Source organism: Corylus avellana, chromosome ca11 (assembly GCF_901000735.1).
Source record: "Corylus avellana chromosome ca11, CavTom2PMs-1.0".
NCBI lineage: Eukaryota > Viridiplantae > Streptophyta > Magnoliopsida > Fagales > Betulaceae > Corylus > Corylus avellana.
The window spans coordinates 20,721,067-20,732,877 of record NC_081551.1 but is presented as its reverse complement, the minus strand read 5'-3'; the positions used below and the strand labels follow the sequence as shown (position 1 = coordinate 20,732,877).

Here is an 11,811-nt window from a genome sequence, read left to right as displayed (position 1 = left end):
TAAAAATACAAAAATATTTTTGACATTTATTTCACATCAAAAAAAAAAAAAAAAAAATTAGGCAGAACTCGTTAACAAACAGAACGTTATTGTCAGCCCTTCTTACCCTAACTAACGACCTGTCGTTGGATCAAAATTTCCAAGTTTCTTCTGAGAAAGGAAAGCACTATTATATCTGCGTCGCACCACGGGGAAGCGGTGCTCTGTACTTTCAAGTGCCAGTCAATGGCTACTATGATATCTCTTCAACGGTCCGGAAACTCCGTTATCTCTTCCCACTGGAAACCTCGAATAACTTCGCGACCTCCGGCCCAGCTCCCTCTCAGCCCCGCCCCATTCAGACCTCTCTGCACCTACGCGCTCCCCGATGACCACAACCCCCGGGTCCATCGCCGCCGCAGTGGTGGGGTATCTTACCGCCAAAGTGCCAGCACTCGGTCCAACACCCAGTACAAATCCCGCCCTGACCCTTCACAGAACAACAAGGAGAGCCACTCGAATGAGCGAGAAATGAACAGTAATCGGCTAAACAATGAAAATGGCGGCGAACCATTGCGCGGTGACCAACCAAGTATTGATTTGATGGGTTTGTGCGAGGAGGGTAAGGTTGAAGAGGTTGTGGAGCATATGGGTCGAGGTGTTGATGCTGATTATGGTGTTTTCTGTGCGTTGTTGGATTCCTGTGGGAATTCGAAGTCCCTCGAGGCTGGGAAGAGGGTGCATGAGTTCTTGAAACAGTCTCCTTTTCGTGGTGAGGTTGAATTGAATAACAAATTGATTGAAATGTACGCGAGGTGTGGGAGTATGAGAGATGCACGCAGATTGTTTGATAGAATGCGTGACCGGAATGTGAGTTCGTGGCATTTGATGATTAATGGGTATGCAGTCAATGGGCAGGGGAATAATGGGTTGTTGTTGTTTGAAGAGATGAGGAAAGCCGGGTTGCAGCCCAATGGCGAGACCTTTGTGCTGGTTTTAGCAGCGTGTGCTAGTGCAGAAGCAGTGGGAGAAGGGTTAGTACACTTTGAATCGATGAAGAATGAGTACGGAATTGTTCCCGGGATTGAGCATTATCTAGGGGTTATTGATGTTCTTGGGAGGTCTGGTCATTTGAATGAAGCACAAGAGTTCATTGAGAAAATGCCGATTGAGCCTACAGCGGAGGTTTGGGAGGCTCTTAGGCATTATGCAAGAATTCATGGAGATATGGAACTTGAAGACCATGCCAAGGAGTTATCAGTTAGCCTTGATCCTTCAAAGGCCATTGCTGATAAAATTCCAACTCCTCCACGGAAGAAGCAGTCTGCAACTAATATGCTTGAGGAGAAGAATAGGTTGAGCGAGTACCGGTGCACCGGCGCTTACAAGGGAGAGGCATATGAGAAATTGAAAGGTCTGAATGGGCAGATGAAGGAAGCGGGTTATGTGCCAGATACAAGATACGTACTTCATGACATTGATCAGGAGGCAAAAGAACAGGCCTTGATGTATCACAGTGAGCGTTTGGCGATTGCTTATGGTCTGATTAGTACTCCACCAAGGACGACGCTTAGGATCATGAAGAATCTAAGGATCTGCGGTGACTGCCACAATGCAATAAAGATTATGTCAAAAATTGTTGGGAGAGAGTTGATTGTAAGGGATAACAAGCGGTTCCATCATTTCAAGGATGGCAAGTGCTCTTGTGGGGATTACTGGTAAAGGTATTAAGACCTTGATGTTAATGCTCCTCTCGTGGATATGCTGCTAGATTTTTCCCCAATATAAAATTGAAGTTCCATCTAAATGTAATTCCCATTGCTGCAGCAAGGAAATCAAAGAAATTTTGGTCGGAGATTAGGTTGTAAATGTAATGATGTTTTCATTGTACATTACGTTTGTATTGAGATTCAGTTACCTTTTACTGGGAACAAGTTACATAATTGACCAATTCGTCATGAGCCTCTTCAAGCTCAGATTTTTCCTGAAGCATTCTCTTTGTTTCAATAAGGGTGTCCATATTACGATATGGGTTTGTTCAAACAGGGGTTGTTGTTCGTCAGTGACGTTCGGTGGATGAATGGGGATGGTGGCGTTCAGCAAAGGAGAACCCAATTAGAATAGTGTAAGATCTAGTGTTTTCATCTTAATCACTTTTGGTGTTTAACGCTAAGGTGTTTATCTCCTATTAGAGGGCACAAATGACCTGGTTATCCCAAGTTCTTATAGAAGTTATTTTCATTTATCATATGATACTTTGGCATCGTGAAATGCTTTACACACTTACATCTAATGGAAGTATTTGATCAATTAGAGATGTGCTGAAATGATAATATTCTTTACCGAGTTACAAGAGTGCTTGAAATCATAATATGCATTTGCTGTTCCTGGACATGAACATGAATATCATCCTCCTAGTTTTCAATTACCTCTTCAAATGATTTGAATGTCAAATCAATGATGTCCACTATTTTAAGGATTATCCTCTTAAGAAATCTGTAAGAATTAGACCTTCAAGGAGGTCTGTCTTTTCGGAGGGATGGACTATACATTGTGCGCTATTATTGTATGGCTTGAAAGAATGGAAATGTAAAGAAGAAAAAAGGGCCTGTGAAGCTCCTGATGACTTGTGTAGTTGTGTAGAAAACTGCTCAAAGCAAAAATGGGTAAGAATTGTTATCAAGAGTGAAATGACGTTGGAGTGCCAGTTCTTGTGCCAGATACCACTTCCGTATCAGGTTCATCTCGTGGTGGAACTCTCAGCCATGATTTCATAAGATCATAACCAGTAAACCCAATGGCTACAGATGGTACAACCTGCAGTAGATGTACCAAAACTCCATTACCCAGAAAAAAAAAAAGAAAAAAAAAGAAAGAAAGATATGATAGAGAAAGCAAAATGACTAGGTTTCCCACCTTCAAGTAGTTGATGCTTAGCCCTGAGAATAACATCTTCCATCCTTGCTTTTGAGAGATCATAACAAGGGTTTCTATTGTTCCTTTTATCTCGGCACTATTAGACGCCAAGTGTCGTTGAACCTGTTATGATGCTTGTTCAAATTTACAGCTGATGTTCCACTTTAAAGTATTATTCAGAAGATCATTTAAGTAATTAACCTGCATTTGCCTCCTGACAACATCAAGAGGATATGTGAAGGTCTGACCCAATAAACCTGCAACAGATCCACATACAAGTTTCACAATAATACTGCTCTTGTGCTCCTGAGGGACATGGCGTTTCATCTCCTCATAGCAGTAGAACTTCAAACCAGCATAGGGGAAAATTCCATAGAGTGATGGAGCTGACAATGTTTCACATGTTCAGTGTAAAAACCTCATGATGATATTAACCACAGAAACACAGAATGACCGCAGTAATTGATCCAAGGAGTTTAGAGATGCATACCCACACCACGATAGAGACCTCTAAACCCAGCCTCTTTACGAGTCTTCGAGAAACAATCAAGAATTCCTTTATAAACCTTTTCATTTTTAGGTACCGATTGAGCATTCAAATTTGATGAACCAACAACCTGCATTGCCAAATACAATTTATTTGACATTTTTCTCAAGTAAGAAGACAGAACAACTAATCCCTTTCAAAATTCATTGAAGTGCTGGGACTATTGAACAAAGCACACACGAGAGGATCTGCTGCAACGATGATCTCCCCCAGAAGACAGGCCAAAGGAGTTGGGCGCCTCTCCAATGACTCCAAGTCATTTATGAGAGGGGAGGATGGAGTTTACATTTATTTTCTTTTTAGTTACTTACCTGATAAGCTAATTTAGTCCGAACTAAATCAAGAGGATAGGTAAAGAGCACAGCGGTTCCTCCAGCAAATGATCCAGCCACGAGATCAAGCACAGGGCCTCTCCCCATGTCAGGAAAAGCGAGTATTATCCATCTGCGGTATTGCTCATAAGTCATGTAATGCAGTGCTGCATAGGGAACAATTCGAGCAAGACTAGCCCCATTCCCTCTGAAAACAAATACCACAAAATAAATAATTGTTCACAAACAAAATGGTTCAGAAACAACCTCACAAAAATAAGAATGACTCAGGGATCCACCTGTAGAAACCCATAACCCCTTCTGTCCTTGCAATCTTTTTAACGGAACCAAACAGCCCTATGCTCCGGAATTCTGCTTGTCTGGTCTGAAAGGGATCATAAATAAGTTCTCTTTTAATTTTCAAGGATGATCTATTTATTATTGGACCAAATCCCATCTGTAGTGGCAGTATAAAGCTAGAAATGTACAGAGTTCATATTCCCCAAGGGAGAAATCAATGCTAGAATTGCTGATCCGCTATCCCAATCAGGGAAAAGGATAATCACCTAATGGTAGTCCCACCTAAGTAGGCATATAAGCGGAAAGCTGATGTTTGGTAACCTAACCCAAAAGGCAACTTTTTTTAACCCATTTATTTGAAAAAAACAACTTTCATAAGAGCCAACTTTTATGCTTCCTCTAAAATTGATTTCGGGGCCTAAAATCACTTTTTCAATTGATAGTTAACAAACAGATCCTGAGTGGGATCCTCAGAGGGGTGGATTGAACATGGCCCTATCCTTCAACATTTTTTGCATGAATTACAGCTCCTAAGACTCAAACTCATGCACACTCATGCTTGGCTGCCTGAAACTTTACCATTACACCAGACAATGGCCCCAACTATCTGAATTGAAGATATATCACATTTTCAACCAAAATCATCCAATACACTAGTAGATATTTTCTATAAATATCCAACATAATACTCTGAACCACTATGAGTGGGTGAGAAGTTACTGGGTTTTCATGCAATACATAATCTAAATCAGTAAATTGGAAATACTTTCATGAAGAACATTCTTAAAAGTATTTTCTTAATTTCCAACCAAAAGTTTTACCAAAATGATTGGGAAGTATTTGTTTAGGTACAGTCACAAAATCCTAGAAGTTTATTCTTAGAACAAACCAACAGAATCAGGGACATGCTATAAGCAAGAAAATAAGAAGATAAAGCAAAAGTATTGAAATAAACCATGACATTTATACCTGAGTTGATATAGGAAAGGTTAGGGTTCTATTTAGTTAACTTGGGCATGTGGCCCGAACCTCTTGCAATCAAGCATGGTCTGGCACATTACAATTGGTAGGTGACTTTATGGTATAAGGTAGGGGTCCATGTTTCTAATTGAACATGAATAAAGGTTCTCAGGTCAAGTTAAGTCCCAAAGTAAACGATTGGCCATGTGAAAATATAACCACAAGAAATGAAAAATGAATACCTCCTCCATTTAAATTACTTCAAACAACTCAGTATTGTTACCATGTCTTTCACCAGCTCCAAGCGTAACTTTCTTAGTCACAGGGACATATTCATTCCTACGAACAGCTTATGAATTACTGCATCCCAGGAAAACAAAAACATGATTTTCAGAAGAGAAATGCTACTCAGCATTTTCAAGTGTCCATCTCCCAGCATTCTTGTTTATGTGGCATATTCACATCCACATGGAAGAAGAAAATGAAAAATGAAAAACAAAAGAACAAAGAGAATGTTAGGAGATGGACTCTGAAAATATTGAGTAGCATTTCTCTTTTCAAAAACCCATGCCCGACCTTCCTCCCCCTACCTCCCTTCTCCCGCCACAAAGGGAAAACAAATCTATGCAGGCTACATAAATCACTCCATAAGAGAGCTAAGACAGAGAATAATAAACTCATGAAGGCTGCATATATAGTTTTGAGCAAAAAAACATCTTCCAATCACGTAACAGATAAGGAAGATGCTAGGTCCATCCATAGAAACCAAAATCCTAAATAGTAATATATGTACAACATTGAACTAAACTAAGAACAAATTCAGATATCAGGATTATATCAGTAAAAACATAAGCTATTGTGCATTTTTTCTTCAGGGGTGTGACAAAGATGTGATAAACTCAAATTTTTTATCAATTAAACTTCCCATTCTAAGTCCATTAAAAAGAAACTTGTTTAATGCCAAATTAAAAGCAATGGAATTCAAGTCTACTCATAAATGTTATATGATAAAGACCAACTGACATTTTTAGTCCCTTTATTTTATGGTTCCCTTATTCAAATGGAGCTCAATTGATAATTAATTAATACCGGAGCCTGGGCAGCACCCAAACTGCAATGCAAGACAGAGGCAGCATTATTGTTTATGCTAAATGAAAATGAAATATTATATGGATGATTAGGTAGAAGCCAGAGTGAGGCTATCCCTAATAACAGGTCCATAATAGTCAGCTAAACATGAATTTTTTTTTTAATATTTTTCATGGTTACATGAGAGGTCATTGACTCACTAATCCACCAGTAAGTATTAAATTATACTAAAAAAGATGAGAGGCATAATTGAACTCCACCTCCCACAGTCACTAGAAAGAAAAGATCTAACCTTAAAAGTTAAAAGTGGTGAGTTTTTATCTATCATCTGAAGATGGGTGAAGTAAGTAGAGATATGCCCCCAATAACTTCAAAACTAGTAAAGCACATTTCAATTATATGGTTCGAATTACAATCTCCTGGACTTGATTGAGCAGCTCATACATAGATAAATATTAGAAACCCTCTGTTTAATTACAAAGAAAGCACATAATCGCTTCATTGGGGGAGGGAACTTGAAGCAATTATTTGAAAAAGGGGATCAGAATAAATTACCACCTCAATCACACACCAATTAGTTATTCCAAGATATTTGCAACAAATGCCCCCACGCAAACGATCTTCAGAACTCATTCAATCTCAATTCAACTACAATCAAACGCAGTCATTTGTAGTCAAACCAAGAGGTCCTAAACCAGAATCATTTCTGACAAAAACCCATCAAAGATAAAAGAAATATAAAGAACGAAACAAGAAAAATAAGAAACCCAAAACCCCAAGTACAATAAAACCAAGAATGATAACGAAAACAATACCAAAGAGAAAGTCCAACCCAATTGTACCTGAAACAAAATCTTGATACGCTCGAGGGGAGCAACCACGCTCTTTGCCATCCCACCAGCAACTCCCCCAGCCACCAGCTCCTTGACATACACTGGCATGGCGTCTATAACCCCATCAAAGAACATACCCATCTGGGCCATCTCTCCTTTTTCCCTCTTCCCCCCCATTTCACCAACCCTTTATGGCAGAGAGAGGGAGAGAGAAGTTTCAGACGCTGTTTCTTGATATCTGGTCGGCTAAGGAACTGTACGGTAACAGGGAGGGGGAAAAGATTACTTGAAAGTAGAAACGTCTCTCTGGGGTGTGAAAAGTTGTGGACTTTATATGTTTTGGGATTCTGACAAATTAGAGAAGTTCATGCTTTCTTGGATTCCATTGGTGTAAAAGATGGCAATGCATTGGCTGCAGAGTTCCGCAGAAGTGGCTGCGCTTCAACTTTGCCTACTATGCTATTGGCGGGCGAAGGTTGAAAGTCAGCGAAGGATCTTACAATCAGAACCGTCTCACAATTTATTTTTTCCACAAACACTATATTATATTGAGAATAACTTCCGTTCGGTTGTGGCAAAAAACCCCAATTTTCTGCCCACCAATGTAAATGTGACACCTCAGCATGGAACAAGTTAAGAAAATAAAACCAAAACACCAGATTATTTCTTCATCCTCCACACCTCAGACACGCAGCACCCTTCACAACCATCACCGCCCGCCGCCACCTAGTCCCACCGCCGCCGCCACGCAGAAGAGAGAGAGATGGCCACCCCCAGGCCATGGGGTGGCCGCACACTCCCCTGTGCCACTGGTGGTCTCACAGGCCATTGACTCAAGCCACCTGGGGTGGCTCCTCACACACACCTGTAGCCAGTCAGGTCTCACACACACTCCCAGCCACCTGGAGGTCGGGCGGCCACTCCTCAGTTACCTGGTGGCTCACATGCCATCTCCCAAAGCCACGGTGGCACTGTGCCACTTCCTGTGCCATCTGGTGGCACGCAGTTGCCCCGTGATCCGGCTCGGGTGGGTCTGCCACTTTCAAAGTTAATTGGTGGCACGCAGTTGCACCCCAGACTGGCTTGGTGGGTCTGCTGCCACTCCTGTGCCACGGGTGGTCGGCTGCCATTACCCAGTGCCACGGGTCTCAAGGCCACCTTCAGGCCACTTGGTCGCCACCCTGCATCTGGCTCATGCCACTCCTGCCTCAGGGTTCTTCACCACCCCTGGGCCATATTTGGTGGCCGGTGAGCCACCCCTTGTTGGGTGGTTGCTTCTCCTGACTTGGGACTTCAATTTTTTTTTTTTTTTTTTTTAAGATTAATAATATTTTAAATTAATAATCAGATGTAGTTGTGTTTATTTTGTAAACTTAAGTTTGATAGGATTGGGTTAGGTGGCAACTTCTTATTGGTGGCAAAAACCTCCTCCTTTTTGCCATGACCGAACAGCAGCTGCTCTCAAAGTTGTCACTTGTTGCGTGATCAATCATCGAGCAACAGTAAAAGGAGGATTTCCAGTTTTTGGCACAACATTCTTTAATCTCTTTCTTTAAAAAGTTTTTCATTTTTTTACATTATCATATAATTATTTTCACTTTTCTCTCTCAAGATAATTATTCTTTACCCCCAAACTTTCTCTTGCACATCTTCTCTAAGGAATTCGAGGTTTCAAATTCAAGTGAACATTTCAAACAAGTGGGTAGAAAGATGGTCAAAGTTGAAATATATAGTGATATTGAGAGAGAGAGAGAGAAATATATTTGTTAATGCATTAGTGGACCTTAATTGACAAGGACCTCCACCAATTCCCTAAATTCCTTCAACCAACTAATGCAAAGATTGCCGTTCAAGATAATAAAATTGAATTTTCTTAAGTATAACCAAACTCTCTTTGAAGGACCAACTCACGCAATCGATTGCGGTTCAAGATAATGAATTTGATTTTTTTCTAAACATAATCAAATTATCTTTAGTCTTAAGGTGATTCAGTCAACTTTAGTGCTTTTTTCTTAATTTTATCTGTAGAGAATGAGTACTCCCACGGGTTTAGCATCTTTTGGGAATTTTACATATTTCTAGACGCCACAACTATAGGATTATAGGAACTAGGAAGGACAATAGAGCCTAGTTCCTTTGGAGTTCACTATATAGCCAATAAAAAATTCCCTCATTATTCTTTGATCTAATTTCATTAAATCTGGATTGATAGTGATCCATCCAAAATCTAATAATGATTTTCATTGATACGTTAGATAGTGTGCACATGAGAGTGTACATAGCATTTCTCTAAATTCTTTGGCCCTAAAGCATTCAAGGATAGAACTCATGATGCTTTGATGACATGAGATTTCATCAACATTAAACAGTTTAAAGCGATTAGATTGCTCATACCGTTCATGTTTAGTAGTCTTCTATGGATACTCAATTCGGTGGGAGCAGGCGGCTTATCCACATTGATTGCCAAATCAAGTTTCAAATACCCCAAATTAAAAAACACATTTTCTCTTCGGTTAGAAAAAATTATTATCATAAAGCATGGAATATAAAAATACGAATAATTAAAACAGTAGAAATAGTAAATTTTAACCTGGCTATAGCTAGGTAAAGGTTGCATTACACATCAATTTACTGAATAACTTTATTAATATGACTAGTAAATTTAAACATCAACAAATAAATATTTTCATACTTGTGGGCCTAAGAAAGGTTTATTCTCAATGTCAAATTTACCATACTACTCTAATTAAGTCATAAAAAATAATAACTTCCATATAGGTCGACAGCAACTTAGGGTGATCCGAAAACTCAAAATCCTAATGTTGTCCACCCTTATGATCATCATGTAGCAAGCTCGCAACGCCACCGCCACATAATAATTGTGAAGGTGCCGCTATCCACCACATGCACGGTTGTTGAGACCGTCATGCCACACTTCATGCACGGCTGCCGAGACACATATAACCCAAAATCTCAAGCGAATCACCAACACTAATACACGATGCCACTTGGTCACAATTGAAGTAATGCCGCCACCGACCAAGACAACATGCAGCGACAGCGTAGTGCTTTCACTACGCGTGGGTGTTAGCATCTCGTCCCATATATGTCCGGCGATGTATTTTACTTCATGCGGCTCCCAACATGTATCGATGTTTGAGACAAAGATCTTGTGAAAAGCCATTGTCTGGCAAGCACCCAATTATGTCCCAAGTCACATCACTGGCGCATGCAAGGGCCCTTTCTTAAAAAATCACGTAACACACCGTGTCTCTGTAATTGTGTTAAATTAATCTATTAAGAATTTTCTTACAATTTTATATAATGAGTTTTTTTTTGGAGTTTGTGTGTCCCTTCTTATACAAAGTTCTCGAGGTGAATCCCTAGAGGTAGGAGCGAAACTATAATGTTTTGTTTGGGGAGACAAAATTAAAATAAAAAAAAAAACAAATTCTAAAGAAGCCAAAAATTAATTTTTAAAGATATAGTTATAAAAAATAAAAAATAAAAAATAAAAATAAAAAATAAAAAATTTGGCCAGGAACCACCCTATGTCCCAAGCCAAAGGGTAGTTTCGCCCCGGACCTAAAGGGTGTTTCTCGATTTTTGCCTTGTAACAAGCACGTAGCTGTGTACCATCGTCTAAATATAGCGCGTAGTTGTGGAGTAGCTGCCCAACGGCATGAATCTTGATATTATTAGGGCCATTTAATAGAGGAGACCCTTGGTTATTTATTTCAACATCATATAATTAATACAAGAAGTTTTTCAGAAAAGTTATGCAACAGCAACCCATGTATAACAGTACGTTGAAACCATAACAAAAACTGCGGTGACTGTCCTTCATTGATTTCTTCCGTTTACCCCTGAAAGAAGACTTTCCTTTCCTTTCCATCACGTTACTTCAATATTTTGTGTTTGGACTCAAAATTAAAATACCGTGTAAGAATCTTTTCCTGTCTGAGTTTCATTCTAGTTTCTGATTTTTTTTTTAATCATTTCTTTTTGTCTGGGTTTTCTAAACTTTGAGGTTTACCGGACCTTGGTCTAATCTCCGTAAGGTTAAGTTTGTAAAAGAAATAGGGGAAATATAGAAAAACGAAATTGCTCATAAGGTATGTTATAACGTCACTTTTCTTAAGAAATTATTCGCCCCCACCAAATATAATATGCAAAAGGGTAATCAGCAAATATTTCTCCAAAATACAATGGAGCTCATAAAACTTCTGTATTTAATTGCGCTTTGCACAAACAAAATTAATAAGCTCAAAATTTTTCTATCCTATCAAGAGACAAAGACTCTAATAATATATTAAAAAAATACATAGAAGAATGGTAAAAGAATTGAATAATCTTAATTATATAAGATCAACCATTAGATTACAGCTCCGATGCCAAGTGCATCATCAAGGAGCCACTAGCACGCTACAACCCATGTCACGCGTGCGTATACACTACTAATGTATATACACCCAAGCTTTTTTAATAGCTTAAAGTTTGTTTGGGCCTTATAAATGCCAATTTCACTTTCTCTCCTTCCAATGTGGAACTCTCTCATTTAATACTCTTTAAAACCTTCAATTTTAAAAGATTTTCAAAACACAATAATATTTATTAACTATTAATTTTGAAAATATTTCTACAAAGTTTGCCTAGCCAGTGGCTTACAGAAATTAACTATGGTTTTTATTTTTATTTTTATTTTTTTGACATGTCCGCATAAGAAGAGCGAGGGAGCTATGATTTTGATCTTGTGTTGGTACCTAACTTCTTCTTACTTACAAGAAACAATAATGCTACTTTTTCACACCTCACCTACTTCACAGCGGAAAACTTTTTTACGTGACTAATATAAAAAATAAAAAACAATTTAAAA

General features: G+C 39.1%; 2 protein-coding genes across 4 annotated transcripts; one reads left to right on the top strand and one right to left on the bottom strand.

Annotated features, from left to right (window-relative positions):
- Window positions 1-101: 101 nt before the first annotated feature.
- LOC132165750 (pentatricopeptide repeat-containing protein At2g15690, mitochondrial-like) lies at window positions 102-2,087 on the top strand. The gene has a single exon (XM_059576428.1). The coding sequence runs from the start codon at window positions 226-228 to the stop codon at window positions 1,699-1,701; it is 1,476 nt and encodes a 491-aa protein (XP_059432411.1). The 5' UTR covers window positions 102-225; the 3' UTR covers window positions 1,702-2,087.
- A 286-nt stretch (window positions 2,088-2,373) lies between these two features.
- LOC132165718 (mitochondrial carrier protein CoAc2) lies at window positions 2,374-7,447 on the bottom strand. Of its 3 annotated transcripts, none has more exons than XM_059576389.1 (8): window positions 6,945-7,029; window positions 6,658-6,750; window positions 4,053-4,138; window positions 3,754-3,961; window positions 3,386-3,512; window positions 3,097-3,281; window positions 2,896-3,018; window positions 2,374-2,796 (listed from the first exon to the last, which is right to left on the bottom strand). In XM_059576389.1, the coding sequence occupies exons 2-8, from the start codon at window positions 6,733-6,735 to the stop codon at window positions 2,659-2,661; spliced, it is 945 nt and encodes a 314-aa protein (XP_059432372.1). In that variant the 5' UTR covers window positions 6,736-6,750; window positions 6,945-7,029; the 3' UTR covers window positions 2,374-2,658. The 3 variants fall into 3 exon arrangements, with proteins under 3 accessions (XP_059432372.1, XP_059432373.1, XP_059432371.1); XM_059576390.1 differs by having other exon boundaries at window positions 6,661-6,750; XM_059576388.1 differs by lacking the exon at window positions 6,658-6,750 and having other exon boundaries at window positions 6,945-7,447.
- Window positions 7,448-11,811: the final 4,364 nt, after the last annotated feature.

Coding starts and splice junctions, on each gene's coding strand:
- LOC132165750 (XM_059576428.1), top strand. CDS start 226: ATGGCTACTATGATATCTCTTCAACGGTCCGGAAACTCCGTTATCTCT.
- LOC132165718 (XM_059576388.1), bottom strand. CDS start 7,112: ATGGGGGGGAAGAGGGAAAAAGGAGAGATGGCCCAGATGGGTATGTTC. Junction 4,139..6,944: donor GTATCAAGATTTTGTTTCAG/GTACAATTGGGT, acceptor GATCCCTTTCAG/ACCAGACAAGCAGAATTCCG. Junction 2,797..2,895: donor TAAGCATCAACTACTTGAAG/GTGGGAAACCTA, acceptor CATCTACTGCAG/GTTGTACCATCTGTAGCCAT.